Genomic DNA, 16,610 nt, shown 5'->3' with positions numbered 1-16,610 from the left:
GGTCACAGATCCAGAGGAGTTAGCCGTGTTAGTCTGTAGTTGCAAAATAGTAAAGAGTCCAGTAGCACCTTTAAGACTAACCAACTTTATTGTAACATAAGCCTTCGAGAGCCACAGCTCTCTTTGTCAGATGCAAGATGCATCTGACGAAGAGAGCTGTGGCTCTCGAAAGCTTATGCTACAATAAAGTTGGTTAAAGGTGCTACTGGACTCTTTACTATTTAAAAAGCAGTATCTCCTTCTCTCCCCCCTAAAGCTCCCACGTGATCTTGCTGCATTGCTCTAGATCTTGTTGGCTTCTGGGAGAAGGCAGGATATCCACCCCTGTTCTGCTGCTGATTTTGTCAAGAAGTGGCACTTGGTTACAGGAGACCAACATTATAAGCTGGCCCTGGCCTGCTTCTGTGCTTCAGTTATGCAGGGGGGCGGGGTTCGGGGCAACTGCCTCCCCCCCCCACCCTTAGCCACTTAAGTGCATGAAAATAAACGGAAGGAGAGAATTCTGGTCAGAGTGCTGCAGCAGTCAGTGTCTCTTTTCAGCACCCCCTTAAGGTCTGAGAGTCCCTTACCCCCAGTTGAAGGATGCTGGGAAAGGTTACAAAGTGGAGAGGGCAAGATGTGGCAAACATCCCGTTAGGCAACCTGGACACGTTCGTGCTGAACTTGCAAAAGACACAGATGTTCTCCAGGGCATCTTTCTCTCCTGCCATCTGAGAATGCTTTGAACTCTACACACTTCCTGGCTCATCCCAACGCAACAGATTTAGTGGTACTTTTCCAGTTAACTAAATGACAGCAAAGCCTTCCTCAGCCTCCAGCCTGAATCACATCCACCCTCAGCCTCTGAGGAAGTCCAAGGACCTCTCTTGGGGAGGGGAGGCAGAAGGCAAGCGGGGCCCCCCAGTTTCAGTCCTATCCCAGGCTACTTTCCGTCCACGGCTTTACTCTGGGCTTGGCCAAGGCCTTCTTTTTGGTCTGTTTGGGACAGGCTGGCCCTGAGGGGTTCCTGCTGCTGGCTTCCTAAACTCCTCCACACCTGATTCCTGGGGGGTGTGAGGGGCAAGTCCTCTGCCTCCCCTGCGTGGCTTGTTCTTGGTCCAGTTCCAAGTGCTGCTAGGGACTCCCTCTGCTCCTGACCACCCTGGCACTGGGAGGAGACGCTTTTGTATTCAATGGCAGTTGTCCCATCCTCTTGCTCAATGTACACCCGGGCCTCCAGCTGCCTGGGGTAGGAGCCCTGGCACTCCCATGCGGCTGTTCTTCCTGCTGGTTCATCGCCTTGTACTGCAATGTGAGGCACCACCAGCAGCTTAGGCCCTGAGGCAAGGGGTGAGTCGCAAGGCCCATCTTCCATCCAGGAAGCCAAGCACGGTCCACGGTGCCAGGCAGCTGGCTTGCTCTTGGCCTGGTCTTGGCCACTGGCCCCCAGCTCTGACTCGTCAAAGCTCACCTCCTGGACAGCTTCCTGCTTCTTGAAGGAGTCCCGGCACTCGGACAAATTCAGCCGCCGCATGACCACCACTTCCGGGTCCCATTCGTGACAGACTCCAGGCCAGTCACAGAGCTGAGGAGCACCGGCCTCTCTCTGAGCAGCTGTGCTCCCACCTTTGGAGCACTCCTTTCCCGGAACGGGCATCTCCAGGACGAGCTTGCGGCTGCCAGAGCTCTTCTTCTCTGCTAGGCTGGTGGGGATCTTTTCAGCAGACTGGACCCGTTTGAGCAATGGGGAGCGAGACCCTTCAGCACTGCAGGACCTGGACGTTTGCCGCACAATGGCTGGTGGAGACAGAGACTTCCCCGGGAAAGCCTGGGCACTCTTGGTGAACGAGGGAAGTGGTGATGGCGATCTTTGGGGAGACACAGGCCGTGGGGCAGGGGCAGCAGTGCAAGCCAGGGGGGACGGAGGGATGCTGCTGGTTGATTTGCGGCGCCCAACCTTGTAGCGTAGCTTTGGTGCTAATCCGTGAAGGGAGCTTGGCCGGATGTGTCCTGCTGGAGAGGTGGGTGTGCTGGAGGAGGGGGACGTGCTTTGTGTGGAGGCAGAATCTGACAAAGAGAAAAGGAGAGCTCAGAAAAGGGTGTGGGGGAGACCAGAAATGGTACTCCTGCCTCCTAGCCCCCAGGGGTCAACTGCAACAGGCCATTTGGTGGTGGTGGGGATTTCTAAGGACCATGTGTGGAGAAAGAGAACTCCTTCCAGTGAGCATGGCTATCAGTATCCTCTCTAGCAGGTACAAATTCCTACCTGGGGGGATGTCTGGGGCAGGGCTGTGGCAGGGGGTGGTGGGCCCAGGCGACAGGCTGTGCGTAGGAGACCCTGGGAGGCTCTCGCTTGATGAAAGGGAGTGATGGAGCCCCGAGGAGAAACTGCGGCTGGTGTGTAGAATGGATGTCTGCTTGGAGATCTTCTTGAAGAGGCATTTCCTCCTGTGAAGAGGAAGGAAAAGCTGTACTTAGAAAAAATTTCCATTTCCAGCATATGTAGAAATAAGTTGTTGCTGGCAGAAACTTTCACAACATAGTTTGTCTGAAAGGAAACAAGGCAAGGATGTTCAACGACTCGGGCATCAATGAAAGAAATCTGATCGGAACTTAGAACTGGGGCTGGGGGCACAGAGGTGGGACGGGTCCGGTGCCCATGCAAGCTTCAAAAGTTAGCACCTATGAATGAACAGATTATAGCTGACGTAGTGCCATTAATGGGCATGAGGCCTCTGCTTCAGGAAGCTTATGTATAAAAGTCATCCTCACGAGCAATGAACAGAGATGCAGGACGTTATTGCCCAACCTCTGGCCCCTGAATGTATCTATTACGTCTATTTTTATCCCACTTTTCTCCCCCAATGGGGACCCAAAGCCACTTACAAATACAGAACAGTGTAAAAGTGTACTGTATTTAAAAAACCAAACCCCAAAATCGATATATCTATAATATTTAACGTGTAATAACACAACATTGGTTTGGGTCAGATCAATGGTCCTTCTAGGGCATTCTGTTTCATACTGTAGTCATCCAGTTGCCCCAGAGGGCCAACAGACAGGGGCATATCGGGGGAGGCCTGTCCCTGACACTGCCTCCTAGCCAGGGCTTCCAAGATTTACTGCCTTTAGTCACAACGCTGAAGTTGGTTCCCAGTTCCTTATTTGCAGTTCCTAGTTCCTTATTCCCAGAGCAAAACAGCTCAGCAGTCCAGAGAATGCACCTCAAAAGTGAAGCTTACTCCACATATCGTGCACCCACACAGTCTATCCTCAAGTGGACCTATGCGGCTTCCTGTTCCAAAGCGCAGTCCTTTCTGAGTAAACTTGGGCAAGGCACACACCCTCAGTCCAACCTACTTCACAGGGTTGTTGTGAGGAAAAAATGGGAGGAGAAAAGCAGGAACACAACCCACCCTGGCAAAATCTAGAGATACCCCATGTGTCACATGAGATGGTAAGAAGAGCCCTGCTGGATCAGCCTGGGAGTCCATCTAGTTTGGCATCCTGCCTCACACAGCAGCCAGCCATTTGTTCGTGCCAAAACCAGAACATAGTAGCAAAGGCCTTCCCCCAATATGTTGCCTCCTGGGTCTGGTATTCAGAGGTTGACTGCCTCTGAATGTGGAGGCTCCCTCTAGTCCTCCAAGAATATGTCTAAACCTCCTTTAAAGCTGCCTGTACAGTCGCAGACAGCTGTACCTCTTCTGGGGTACATAAAGCACAATGCATAGCATGAAGCATGTTGCCGACCCAGTATCTAGGTTTCCATGTATTATTTGGAGCCGGTGTGGGGCAGTGGTCCCAGAACCTGGGACATCCAAGTTCAAATCCTCGCTGTGCCGTGGAACCTTGCTGGGTGACTTTGGGCCAGATACGCACACTTACAAGCTTTCCAAACTCCACGTGGGGCTTGGAGGTCTCCCACAATTACTAGTGATCTCCACACGACAGGTATCAGTCACCGGGAGTAAACGGCTGCTTTGGAGGGTGGATTCTATGGCCTTATACCCCATTGATTTCCCTTCCCTCCCCCAAACCCACCTTCACCAGGCTCCAACCCTCAAATCTCCAGGAATTTTCTAACCCGGGGTTGGCAACCCTGCACTCTCTGATTACCTCACCTCACACAGGGTTGTTGTGAAGGCAAAACGGAGGGGAGGAGAATGATGTACGGTGCTTTGGGTCACCAATGGTGAAAAAGGCAGGAATAGAAATAATTTTTTTTTAAAAATTGTTTTAGTCAAATGTGTATGTAAGAAAAAAAATCGTGATGTTGATTTTTTTTCTACCTCTGAAAGTCAAAAGAAGACAATGGAATCTTTGAATCTGGGTGCTTCGCAGGTTATTTTGGGGAGCCAGAACTATTTTTTTTGGACCAGAGCTGCTTTCTGCTCCAAAGCCCAGTTCTTGCTGGGTGAACTGGGGCCAGTCCCACACGCTCAGCATAACTCCAATTCACAGGGTTGTTGTGAGTATGAAATGGAGGATGGGTGAACAATGTTAGCTGCTTTGGGTCCACACTGGGGAGAAAGGCAGCGTTTAACTTGACAAAATGAATCTGGCCACCTGGTTACAAGCCACGGAAACACAGTCCACTGCAATGGCCTATACATAGACAGGTCTTCCCTTGAAATCTCCCCAGAGACTTGTGGTGGTGTGAGCCTAATTGGTGGGTTCAGGGGCCAAGTAAGTTTTCCACTTCCTTATTTGCAGCTGTCCCAAGACAAGCTTCTGGGGAGGCAGCCCAAATAGAAGGACTTCGTGTTTAGATGGGCCCCACCCAGCACATGTCCTCTTGTAGGGGGCAGTCTCTGGACTGCAGGGCTGTGTGGTTTGGGGTGATTCCAGGATTGTTTTGGGGTGCAGAGGGCTTGTATCTTTCCCAGTTCCTTATTCACAGCAATTCCCAATACAAGTTTCTAGGAGGAAGCCCAAACAGGAGGTCTTAGCTCCAGAACCAGTGTTTGGATCAGCCCCAGCACGTCCTCTTGTAGTGGACATTCTGCAGGGCTGTGTGATTTGGGGTGATCCAAAGATTTTTTTCAGGTATAGCTACCCGCCTCTCTGCTTATTGATTTATTCTGGAGGCACCCTACTTTGAAGCTGTTAACTCAAGAACTGGGCTTTGCAGGAGGACCCAGTATATGCCCACTTAGAAGGCAAAGCCAGCTGAATGTGGAGGCATACGATATGTGCTCTTACAATCTTTATTTTGGGGGTGCAGAGCTTTTCAATTTCCCCCAATATTGGTGTTTGGCTTTGCAAATAAGGAACTAGGAACTGCGAATAAGGAACTGGGAACCAACTTCAGCTTCATCCTTCGGTCACCATGGCTAAAAAGTCATGGAGGGACCTCTCCTCTACGAATCTGTCTAAACCTCTTTTTTGAAGCCATGTGTGATCATGGCTATGATGTCCTCTGGATTATATATAAACAAGCAGGGACCAGAGACTTGCTGTGGCACCCATCCCCCCCCCCTTTTGCTGACTCATCTGGCCAGCCCACTGCCCTGCTGCCTGCATGGTTCACATGGCTCCGCTCTCCCCCTGCAGTGCTGGCCCATGTGGAGATGAGGGTGGGGGCTCCTGCTCCTTCTCATCTCTAACTTCTCGTATGGCTGCCTGCCTGCATGGCTAGCACAGCAGCTCCTGCTCTTCCTTGCCTGCCCAGCTCATTTAAGGGCAGTGGCTCCTGCTCCCCCTCCCCCTCCCCCTCCCCCCTAGCTCCAGCAATGGTTGCTTTTGCTCCCTCCTCCACCCATTTCCTGCCCAGAGGTACCCTCCTATATGTTGTCTGTGCAACTGTAAACAACTTACCTCTCTTTGGCAGGGGATTTAAAAGTCCTTCCTCCTGTGTGTGTGCGCGTGCGTGCATGTACATGTTCTCATTTGTCTACAAACTTGGGGGTCCCCTGGGTTTCTAGAACAATACCCCCTTTTCAACCTTGGTCCAATTCTCTGAGTCTCTCCACATGGGGGCCTGGTTCATTATCAGAGATAGGATATAATACATAGTGATTGGTTATTGTTCGTAAATAGGGGAGGGGGTGTGGCTTGAACGGTAGAGTGCGTGAGCCAATGGGAATGCATGAGGAACGGTGCTTTGCATGAAGGGTATGATGAGCTGACAGCTGAGGAGGCACGGCCTGAGGCTGCATTTGGGGAATGGGGAGACAGCCTGCCTGTGTCTCTGTAGAGAGTACAGTTGCTAACTCAGGGTTAGGAAATCCCTGGAGATTTTGGAAATGGAGCCTGAGGAGGGAAGGGGGGTGGGGCTGGGGAGGGAGGGACCTCATTAGGGTATAATGCCATACAGTCCACCCTCCAAAGCTGCCATTTGCTACAGGGCAACTGATCACTGTAGTATGGAGATCACATGGAGGTTGTCAACTCCAGCACAGAGCCTGGCTGCGTCTGAGCTGCAGTCGGCGGGGAGTCTGTCAGAGACTGAGTGTGCCTGAATGTTTTCATGTCTGCCAGCCTAGTATATTTATTGTTTAAACTTACGGACCTTTCTAAACATTGTTTCATCTTGAATAACGTTTCCTCATGATTAGAGTGGCAGCAATCCAAACTGTCAGAAGTTTAAAGAGCAATGAGCCAAAGAGGCCTGAGAACTCCATCAGGTGACTATCTTGGAGGGCAAGGCTGGAACTTAAAGGGGCCCTCCTGAGAGGGGAAACCCTGAAGGGGCAGCAAGCAAGGTCCACAAAGGGAGGAGCAGGGACAACCCCTACGGAGGTGACAGTGCCCAGGGCCCCGCTAGGTAGACGGAGACGATTGTTTACTGGGGTGGGAAGCGCCTGAAATAACAGAATGGGTTGTGCCTGAGTGGAAGGGGAAAACATAAATCCTCCCCACGGTCTGAGAAAGGAGGAGGATTTTGCCACAGTGGCCACCCCTACAGGCAGTGAATTCCATGATTTAATTACTCTTTGAGAAGTTTTCCTTTTTGTTTATCCTGAATCAAATGCCCATCAGTACCCCGAGTTCTGGGAGAGGGAGAAAAGGTTCTTTATACTCACTTTTCCCAACACATACATAATTTTATAAAATCCCATCATGTTCATCTTTTCTCTAAACTGACAAACCTCCAGTTAGGGGTGTGCAGTCCAGGACTTGGGGGGGGGGGGCAGAATCCAGATTTTAGCCAATCCGGCTTTCCTGGATCAAATTATAGACTCCCAGATCTGATCTGGGACCCCCAGATAAATCTAGGAATTGCAGCTTCAGCTTCTTGGCTGGGTGTGTCCCCTGGCATCTCTCATGTTGTTTCCAAGAGGGGAGGGGAGAAGAGGGGGGCGTGAGGCAGAGGCAGGAGGGACGGAGTGGCCAATCCAGGAACTCTGCCTGCTTCCGTCAGTGATGCTGGTTCAGTTGCACTAAGTTGCAACAGACTCTCTTTGCGTCAGTTTGGATTCGGTGGAATTCTCTGTTTCGATACAATCCTCCGGTTTTATGTTGGTCCCCCCACTTTGCTTTGGTTCTGGGGGGACTCCATTCCCTTGCTTCAGTTTGGTTCTGTTGGGCTTTCTCTGAGTTGAGCTTGCATTTGGGAGTGTACCTCTGGCCAGTGGCAGCCTTGCTCCTGTGATTTTTTTTTGGGTCTGAGCCAGCTTGGAAACGTTTCCTCTGTAGGGAACACTGTGGAGTGGCTGGGGACACCCTTGTTCAGGGGCACACGGAACTGGACTTAGGGGGCCCGATCTTCCTGAAACTTGGGGAGTCTTTAGAGGACCATCAGGAGTAGGTTCCCTGCAAATCTGGTGGAGTTTTCTGTTGGGACACTCAAGGACTGAGAAAGAAACAGCCTAATTGCTAGAATGTATTTGCTTTCTCATGGAACAGGAAGGCCTGAAAGGGGAACGGATGCTCCCATCAGAAGAAACCATCTTCTTTCTTTGCTTTGGATGGGCACAAGCCAGTTTGGTGTGATGGTTAAGAGCGCGAGATCTAATCTGGAGAACCAAGTTTGATTCCCCACTCCTCCACTTGAAGCCAGCTGGGTGACCTTGGGTCAGTCACAGCTCTCTCTGAGCTCTCTCAGCCCCACCCACCTCACAGGGTGTTTTGTTGTGGGGATAATAATAGCATACTTTGTAAACGGCTCTGAGTGGGTGTTAAGTCATCCTAAAGGACGGTATATAAATCAAATGTTGTTGTTGTTATTATTATTATTAAGCCATGCAGGACAAAGTTTTTGTCTAGGCCATCTTGGCAATCTGGTGAGGGACAATGTGGAGAACTCCCAATCGTGAGTACTAAAATAATGCTGAACTTTAAACTTCTGCTCCTCCTAGTTAGGCTATCCTATCCTATTGTTTAAGATAAGTACCGAGCGCAGGGAAAGGGCACTGCATATTTTCACCTTTGTGAAAAGTGCATAAATGTATTCAGAACCAGAAATCCTTGAGCATATACTGGATGATACATAAGTGCAATAAAAGAGCATTGCACAGACTGCACATGGAAGGAAACATAGATCTTAAAACGAAATGTATATAGATAAATAAAAAACTTCCACAAGTTAGAAAAATATCTAACTGGCCTGAAGTATTCAGCCAAGAGGAACTGCTCCTTTGCTAGAAAGAGCAGGACTCGGCCATTTTTCTAGCCCCTGTCGCAGCCCACAGAGGTTGGACCTGCTCCACCACTCGTTCTAAAAGTCCTCACGCCGTCACCACCTACCGGTCTTGGCTGTCCCGCTTGCGGCTCTTCTTGCGTCTGCGGGCCATCTGTGTCTTGGAGCTGTTCTTCCGCGCAGGGCCCACCTTGATGCTGGTGTTTTCCAGGGCTGTGGTCCTCAGTGACACCTTGTTACCACTCTGTGAGAGGGATGGGGCTATTGGTACAACCAGAATCTGTACAAAGGGTGAGGAGCCATACCACCCCCACCCCCCACTGGATGCCAGAGGGGGCCCCGTGGCCAGGACACTGTATATGACATTTACTGATCTTTTGTACTTCAACTGATTTATTTACTTGTCCTTTCTTAACTCTGTCTGTAGCCTGCCTTTCCACTCTAGTCCACGTGGCTGAGCACCAACGTTTCAGGCCAGGATTTTGGGCTGAAGATTTGCATCAGGACTTCCCTTCAGCCAACTCCTCAAACAACCCCTCTTTGGAACTGTAATTAATCACTTTTGCGTGACTCTGACATTTATACTTCTCGGACTAGGACTTGGGAGAACCAGGTTGAAACCCGGAAGCTTGCTGGGTGACTTCCGAGTCCTTTAGACACTCTCAGCCTAATCTACCTCACAGGGTGGTTGTGAGGAGAAAAGGAGAATGATGCAAGAGGCTTTGGGTCCCCACTGGGGAGAACAGCAGGGCACAAGTGAAGTATGTAAACCAAAAAAGACACTGTCTGAGCCCCATCTCTGGCCTGCCATCTCTCCCTGGGCTTGTTTGGGACAGCCTCTGTGTCCAGGGGGGTTTCCCAACCACACACCTTCAGCAGCAGCTCCACGACGTCCGTGTGCACCAGGCCCTGGACTGACTCGCCATTCACATGGGTGATGAGATCCCCTGCCTGGAGACCTGCTTCCTGAGCAGGGCTGCCATCCTCCACGCTCTGGAACACAAACGCGCCAAGGAGCCACCCGTTATTCCTCACTGGCTGTGCCACCCTCCCCAGCTCTGCCGCTTTGCAATCTGAGGCCAAGGTACAGATTGACACAAGGAGACCCTCCCCTGTTCTCCTGCCTTCCTTTCCCACACGAGGATGAATTATTTAGACAAGGGGGGGGGGCTGTTCTTATTATGCCTATACAGCCAGCCGGTGAAGTGTGGAGACTGGAAGACCCGCTTTCAAATTCCCGCTCCCCCCCTAGGAAGCTCACGGGGTGACTCAGAGCTGGCCACAATTTCTTGCTGAGCCTAAAACAGAACTGCCCCGAGTGTTCTCGGGCTGACTCAAGCCACTCATCCTCAATCACACTACAGGCCAGTAATGCACCCAGTCCACACCCAGTTCCCCAGGCACCCCTTGCCTCACCCAAACCATGTGGTGCACGATGTAAACATCACTGTCGCCCATGTAGACCCGGATGGCACGCAAGGTGAAGCCATACTTCTTGCCTGAGCTGTGGATCACAATGGGGGGTCGCAGGCTGGTGCCACTGAGGAAGGAGTCCCGGCTTGGGGAGGAGTCTCGGGACGACGGGTTGGAGGAGAGGGAGCGGGGCGAGATGGGGCTCACTACGGCCCCCCCACCAGAGTCATCTGTAAAAAAAACAGCTCAGAGGATCTAGATCCTGTCTCCAAGAGTCTGGAGCGTTAGGAAAAAACCTCCCTCTGATGTAGAGACAGGATTGGCCTAGAGACATGCAGGGTCTGCCCAAGCACTCATATGCTCAGAGGACGGGGAGCGCTGGGTGCTCATCACTGCTAGCTCAGCTGCTGCCCGCCTCCTTCAGGGGCCACTCTGAGTAGTGGACACACAAACCCCAGGCCCAATGGTTGAGTCATTTCAAGGGACTGCCAATCTTTGCTGGATGCACTATGGCTCCGTTGGGTGAGCTCCCTGTTTTGATGGTGCATACAGCAGCCTGGAGGAACCAGGCTAGTCCTGCTCCACGGTCTTGTCACAGGTCCTTCCCAAACCTCTGCCACCACCCCATTGTTTGTTCTCAGAGGCACTCCCTCATGCAAGGGAGGCAGCCTCTGCAGCATCTCTTTGCCCATTCTTCTGGGGGTAGGGTGGTGGCCCAACAGTATCCTACGCACCTGAGCTGATGATAAGCGACAGGGCGGAGACTGAGGCAGACTTGGGCACCCGGCCCCCACCTGAGACATGGTGCTTTGCTGGAGCATCTTTACGGCCACTCAGCCGGCGACCACTGTTGGGTTCCAGGTCTTGCAGGGTGGAGCTTTTGGTGCCTGTGCTGTTGCTCCTGAGACGGACACGGTTCAAGCTGAACAGTTCAGCTGGAGAAAGAAGCAGAAGGCCATGGAGAACTGCCAAGCACTCAATGGATGAGTCAAGCCCCTTTTCTCTTCCTCTAAAAGACCCATGTTGGATTCACTTCCCTAAGCTTTTCTAGAAAACGCCCGGAGAAGCAGACGCTGCTGCATCTGTTTCTTCTACATCTCCCTCCCTGTATTTCTGACCCAGCAAGGCAGTTCCCCATCCATCTTCATACAACGAGATACTTGAGTTGCCACCACAGGATGGACTGGAACCTGGGGAGCTGTGCTGCTAGTGGTGGTGTTGCCTTCCGGTCCAAGGAGCCTTTAGTCAAGGGAAGGCTCCTTGCACTGCAGGATTCAAACCTATGTGGTGGCGGCAGATGACAAATCTAAGAAGAGATGGATGGAACCTCCTCCATATTTTGAGGCATGCTTCCTCTGGAAAAAACCCAGTGAATCTGGGCTCTCTGAAGGCTCCTGGCCTGCAAAGCAAGTTTCTGGATTCTGGATTTGGACTGAAAAGAGCTTTAAATGTCTTTCCTGCCACAAACTTACTCAGCAGCCACTCTCCCGTTAGCATTATGGGGTTATTAGTTTTTTGGAGAAAGGAAAGCGAGACAAAAGCACAAACGAATCAATAATGATGACCTACCCTGCAGAGCTGTTGTACCCTGCCTTGCATACACAAAGTGCTCTACGACTGCTACTTTCATCATTACTATTGGTTGGCTCTAAGAGGCCCCTGGAGCAGACAGTCCTGTCTCCAGTTTAAGGCATTTCCCACCTGAGATGTGGGAAAGGATGCTGAGAATGAGGGTCCAACAGCGGACTTGGTATAAGGCAGAGCCTCCTGTGACTTTGCTGAGGGAAGCCCATCCACAGAGAATCAGCTTCCCATGAGCCCACGCTCACACACCACGCTCACGCGCCCACGGCACACCCCCAGCAGCGGCGAGGTCTTGCCTGGTGTTCTTGGCATTGCAACTGCAGGATCCCCAACCACGAACATTGGACACTCCCGGTTTGCTGAGCTCTGACAAGGGCCCTCATCCTCAGAGGAGAAAGCAAATTTGGGCATGGCTTCCAGGCTGTATGTGCTGCTCAGGGGGGCAGGGTTGCGGCTGCATTCCTGCTGGAAGGTCTGAAAGGTGGAGCCGCAGGACGTCCACGCACGGAGCCTGAGCAGGAGGAGGAGATGTGAGTAGGGGAGCAATCTATGGTGGGAGCCACCAGGGACTGGTGTCCTTGCCCTCCACTAATCCCTGACTCATCCACTCAGACATGAGAGCCAATTACTCTCTCGGCAGCCCTCTCCACATACTTCAGGGCTGAGTTTCGGCAGGAAAGAAGAGCCTTGAAGACAGAGGCGTAACACTGACCACCCCCCCGCCCCAGTCCCAAAGCTAAGTGTGGCTCTTTATGGCAAGGAAAAGGAATCCGCTGTGTCCCAGCCCCTGCAGCTAGGGGCTCATCCTGCTCACCTGGCCTTTGGACCCACTGTCCGGCTCTTCTCATCTCCTGAGCTGCGATCCCACCTCTTGTCCTGTCCCTGCTCCGCTGCCAGGCAGCTGAGGCTGGAGGGACTGGCCAGGTACTCAGAACTGCTGTAAACCTGGGAGGACAGAAAGGAGACAACTGCTGAATGGGGCCTGCTCAGAAAGAAGGGAGAAGAAGTTCCCTTCTCGATGGGGACAGCCTAGATCTCATACTGGCAAAGAGGGATGCCTCAGGCAGGAAACACCACCACCAGTGCCCCTGCTATGGAAATAGCCCAGGGAGACCCAACATTCCCCAGCCCTGGCCAGGGAAAAATGCTGGCCCTAGAAGCAGTCAAGGGCACGTGACCCAACCTTGCTGAAACGGTGGGAGCAAGAGGAGAACTGGCGGATCTCTAAGGAGGACTCCTCATCGTTGGTTTCCTCATCCTCAGAACCCAGGTGCCGATAGCGCTCTGAACGGGCTAGGGAATGAGGAAGAAAAGAGACAGCCAATTTGTGCTGTGGTTTACCAGCAGAGGGTCATGGGCAAGGAGTAGAGGGAAAGGATCCTCGCCTCCCATTAGAGGAGAGAAGACTGATCTGGATGGACCTGACTCGGCACATGGCAGCTTCACAGAGTCACACAACAGCCCCCTGCCTTATTTTGGGCGAGCTCAGTAGCACAGGGTCTGCTTTGCATGCACAAAACCCTCAGTTCAATCCCCGGCATGTTCAAATACAAGGATCTCAGGTGCAGGGAGAGGGCCCTCTCTGCCGGCAATGCCAGAGAGCTGCTGCCAGTCAGAGGAGACAATGGACTGAGCCTGCACACAGCAGCTCCAAATCGTTGCACTCCCAACTTGATGTCTTGTTTTGGGCTTTGCATGCACCGAGTCAAGGTTCAGTCCCTTGGCACCTCCGGTTAGGAGGTCTCAGGTGCTGGGAAGGACCTTCCTTGGCCAAAGACCCTGGAGAGCTGCTGCCTGTCACAGGGCAGATCATGCTGAGCTAGAGGGGACTAAAGATCTAGGCCCCTACAAGGCATCTTCATGGGAGTGGAACATCCGTCTCTCCTAGGACAAGCTCTCAGCACCCAGCTTCTTCCAGGAAGTCAGATTCAGGGACAAACATGCAGCAAGTGGGTTTGCTGAAGGTGAGCTGTGCGGCTGGGTGGAGCGAACTGTACTGCCTTTTTGATCCAAGAGATCTGGGCTAAACGGAACCCTTCCCAGGCAGGAGACTGGTGCAGCCGTCAGTTCCGCACCGTCCCAAGCCTTCCCATGTCTCAGTTGTGGGGCTACATCTCTCTTCAAGATCAGCTCCATCTAATGGGCCTTACTGTCAAAGTAGCTCGTATCATCCTCTGCCTCCAGCTGGGGGATGAACTCGGCCTTCTGCCGGAGCAGCCCGTTCCAGTCCAGGCTGCGGAAGAAGCAGTGCTGTTTCACTTCATGGGCTCCCCCTGGCAGACAAGACGGCAGTTGTTTGTCAGTTAGCTATATCGGCATCCAGCCTTTCCTTCAAGGAGCTCAGGGTTGGGCACACAATCTTATCCTCCAGCTTATATTCACAATGACCCTGAAGGAGGAGGAGTGACCCTAGTTCACCCAGGGAGCTCCACAGCTGAGGGGAGATTTGAACTCATGCCTCCCCCCACCCCGCCCTATCCCACCATCTTGCCAAGTGCCACATGCATAGAAAACTCCCTCCCCCCCACCCCTTCCATGGTCTGCCCCCTGGCCTGTAGGACACAGACCTGTGCCTAAGCGCTCCAGTGGACAGTGTCGCAGAAGTTGCGTGATCAAGCCCTGTGCATCTGCAGGAAGTTGTTCATCCCCTTCTGGCCACAGGATCTCATCTGAAAAGGCAAAAGCCAAACAAAGTGACCTTAGAGGAGATTCTGCAGCCTCCCTGCCCCCCCCCCCAACCATCCCTTAGAACACACACATGGAAGAGGCATAAATATCAGAGAAAATCTCCATGGAGGAGAGGTCTATCGTTACTGGCCAGGGCTCCTCAGTGGAACCTCCATGTGGCTTTTGAAACACTGGACCATTTGATTTTGCGCAGCTGCAATTGTTCTGGTCCTTTCTGTTGCACCACTGGAAGTGTCAAGTTTGCTCTCTAGGAGCTTACATGCGGTGTGTGCCCTGGGGTTGATTCTCCCCTCAATGCCTTTTAAGATCGCTGTAGTATAGTGGTCAAGCCAGCACTGTGTTGGTTTGAATCCCGCTACCACCATGGACTCTGCAGGTGGCCTTGGGTAGGCTACTCCTCTCAGTCCCAGCTCCCCAGCTGTGTGGCAGGGATAATGATGACATTTACTTGGTTCACCATTCTGAGCACGGCACTCATCTGTCCAGAAGGACAGTGTATAAGCATACTGTTATCGTTATTGTTTTTAAGTTCACATTAGGCTCCTGAATGAGACTGTCAGGGGTTTTGGAGCTGCATGTTGTAGATAAATGCCCTCCATCCAAGAAATCTTAATATTTCGTTCACTGTGACTGCACTGACTATATGTTGAAAGCCAGCTGCAAACTCTGGGCGGGCAGGAAGGAGGGGGCCAGAGGATGAGCCGCAGAAGTCCAAGCACAGACTGTATGTTAATGGCTCTGGCCAAAGCAGGACTCTCCCTGGGGTGAATTCTCTAGACACAGAAAGGATGATCTCTTAACTTTAGCTTCTAGCTTCTCACCAGGCAGGCACAAGCCATGCAAGACAAACTACCGAGGAGATAACTCCAAAGGACACCAAATACAATGTCACAAATTAGTATCAGTTAGTTACAATATAATAATTACTTTATATTGAAGGTGTAAGTACTCCAAACTAAATTAACAAATTACAAACAGTCTCATTGGTATATCATTCCGTTCATAATCAAATAACCAGGGTATTTAACGCAAAAGTCCACGTCCTGTATTCTAACCCAATGCAAATGAAGAGTCTCTATAAGGTAAGTATCCAAGACAAGTCTGTAAGTTTACAAGTGCTAGTCATTTCATATTGTTAATGTAATCTTCTTTCCTCTCTTTGTACAGGCAAGAAGATGCCGTGATGGACTGTGCCTTGTCTGATGACCTCAAAACAGAAGAGCAGACATCAGATGGAAAGTTGGCAACCGGTTTGCTATTTTCACAGCCTGTTTTGTACATCTTCACCATAAGCCAGGATTAATTTGCTCCATGCCTCATTTCAATGTGCTTAACTGCATGGGCAGTAAGTTTGTCCACGCAGGACCAAGCTTTACCTAGGGATGCCATCTTGTCCACATGGGCCAAAACATCGGGGATCCTAGCCACGAGAACTAAGGCAACGCTGAGCTTTAAACTGCTGCAACTTCAAGTAAAATTAGGCTGTCCTATTTAAACATCATTTAGGGTAAGTACCGAATGTACTGTGCAATTCAGGTTCTGTATTCCTTTAAAAATACAATTCTGTTATAACTGCAATGGGCGAGCAAGCCAAGGTCTTCCTATTTCAGAGCATCTCCTTCCCCGTGGCAGTGACAAAATACCAAAGTTCGTTACAGTGCCTACAAAATTACAACGGGCCCAAGAAAAAGAGCCTGGAGAACGTTGTGCTTTTGTAGGTATTTGAAGATACATCTTCCCAAACGGTCTTGAGAACAATCACGTGCTTCTGATGAATGTATTGTGATTTGAATGTGTTTATGGAATTGTATTGCATCAGTTTACTGTGAGGCATGGTCACTTTGACAGGCACTAGCACTTCGTAACCGTTAGAAATTGTTTACAAGCGCTGGCCACTTTAGAACTACTATATTCTTGTATGAATAGTTAATTGTACGATGTATTTTGTTGAAGTGGATATTTGTCTGGCTGTTTATTGGGCCGGCTGCCTTTAAATCGTATGGTTTTGTATGTCTCATGAGGAATCAACACACTTCATGTTTCAATTGTTTATTTTGTACAAAAAAGTATGTGTAACAGAGTTACTAAACCTATATTTCTTAGTAAGTTAATCAAGGCGTAGTCTTTTTGTTCTGTGTTTTTTACCATTCTCCCACGTGTTGGAAACTAAATCCAGGTCAGATGGGGATGTTATGCTGGAAAAGCTGATCATTTGATGTGGGCATCAGACAGCAGTAGTGTTTGGTAATCGGAGTTGCGTCATCATTGACAGCTGCAAAAAGAGCTCAGGGAGGTTGCGGAATCCAGCTCCAGTGAGAGAAAGGAAGGCCAACGCTGCAGCTCAACATGCTTTTAGATCTGG

At 51.0% G+C, this 16,610-nt stretch overlaps 1 protein-coding gene across 3 annotated transcripts in view; it reads right to left on the bottom strand.

The window, feature by feature from the left end:
* Positions 1-172: 172 nt before the first annotated feature.
* The window catches only part of MAST3 (microtubule associated serine/threonine kinase 3), an 80,565-nt gene continuing 64,127 nt past the window's right edge, over positions 173-16,610 (bottom strand). For 2 of the 3 annotated variants that reach the window (XM_054979808.1, XM_054979809.1), the window contains 11 exons: positions 14,128-14,229; positions 13,711-13,833; positions 12,744-12,853; positions 12,375-12,505; positions 11,857-12,071; positions 10,711-10,911; positions 9,980-10,206; positions 9,434-9,556; positions 8,671-8,807; positions 2,246-2,427; positions 173-2,046 (listed from right to left, as the gene is read on the bottom strand). In XM_054979808.1, the coding sequence (XP_054835783.1) occupies positions 923-2,046; positions 2,246-2,427; positions 8,671-8,807; positions 9,434-9,556; positions 9,980-10,206; positions 10,711-10,911; positions 11,857-12,071; positions 12,375-12,505; positions 12,744-12,853; positions 13,711-13,833; positions 14,128-14,229 (2,675 nt within the window). In that variant the 3' untranslated portion in view covers positions 173-922. The remainder of the gene's footprint in view (positions 2,047-2,245; positions 2,428-8,670; positions 8,808-9,433; positions 9,557-9,979; positions 10,207-10,710; positions 10,912-11,856; positions 12,072-12,374; positions 12,506-12,743; positions 12,854-13,710; positions 13,834-14,127; positions 14,230-16,610) is intronic. The other variant, XM_054979810.1, reaches the window with a different exon arrangement.

The sequence above is a fragment of the Eublepharis macularius genome, chromosome 5, assembly GCF_028583425.1.
Source record: "Eublepharis macularius isolate TG4126 chromosome 5, MPM_Emac_v1.0, whole genome shotgun sequence".
Lineage (NCBI taxonomy): Eukaryota > Metazoa > Chordata > Lepidosauria > Squamata > Eublepharidae > Eublepharis > Eublepharis macularius.
Note: the sequence above shows the minus strand (reverse complement) of the source record. Positions and strands in the feature narration are given on the sequence as shown.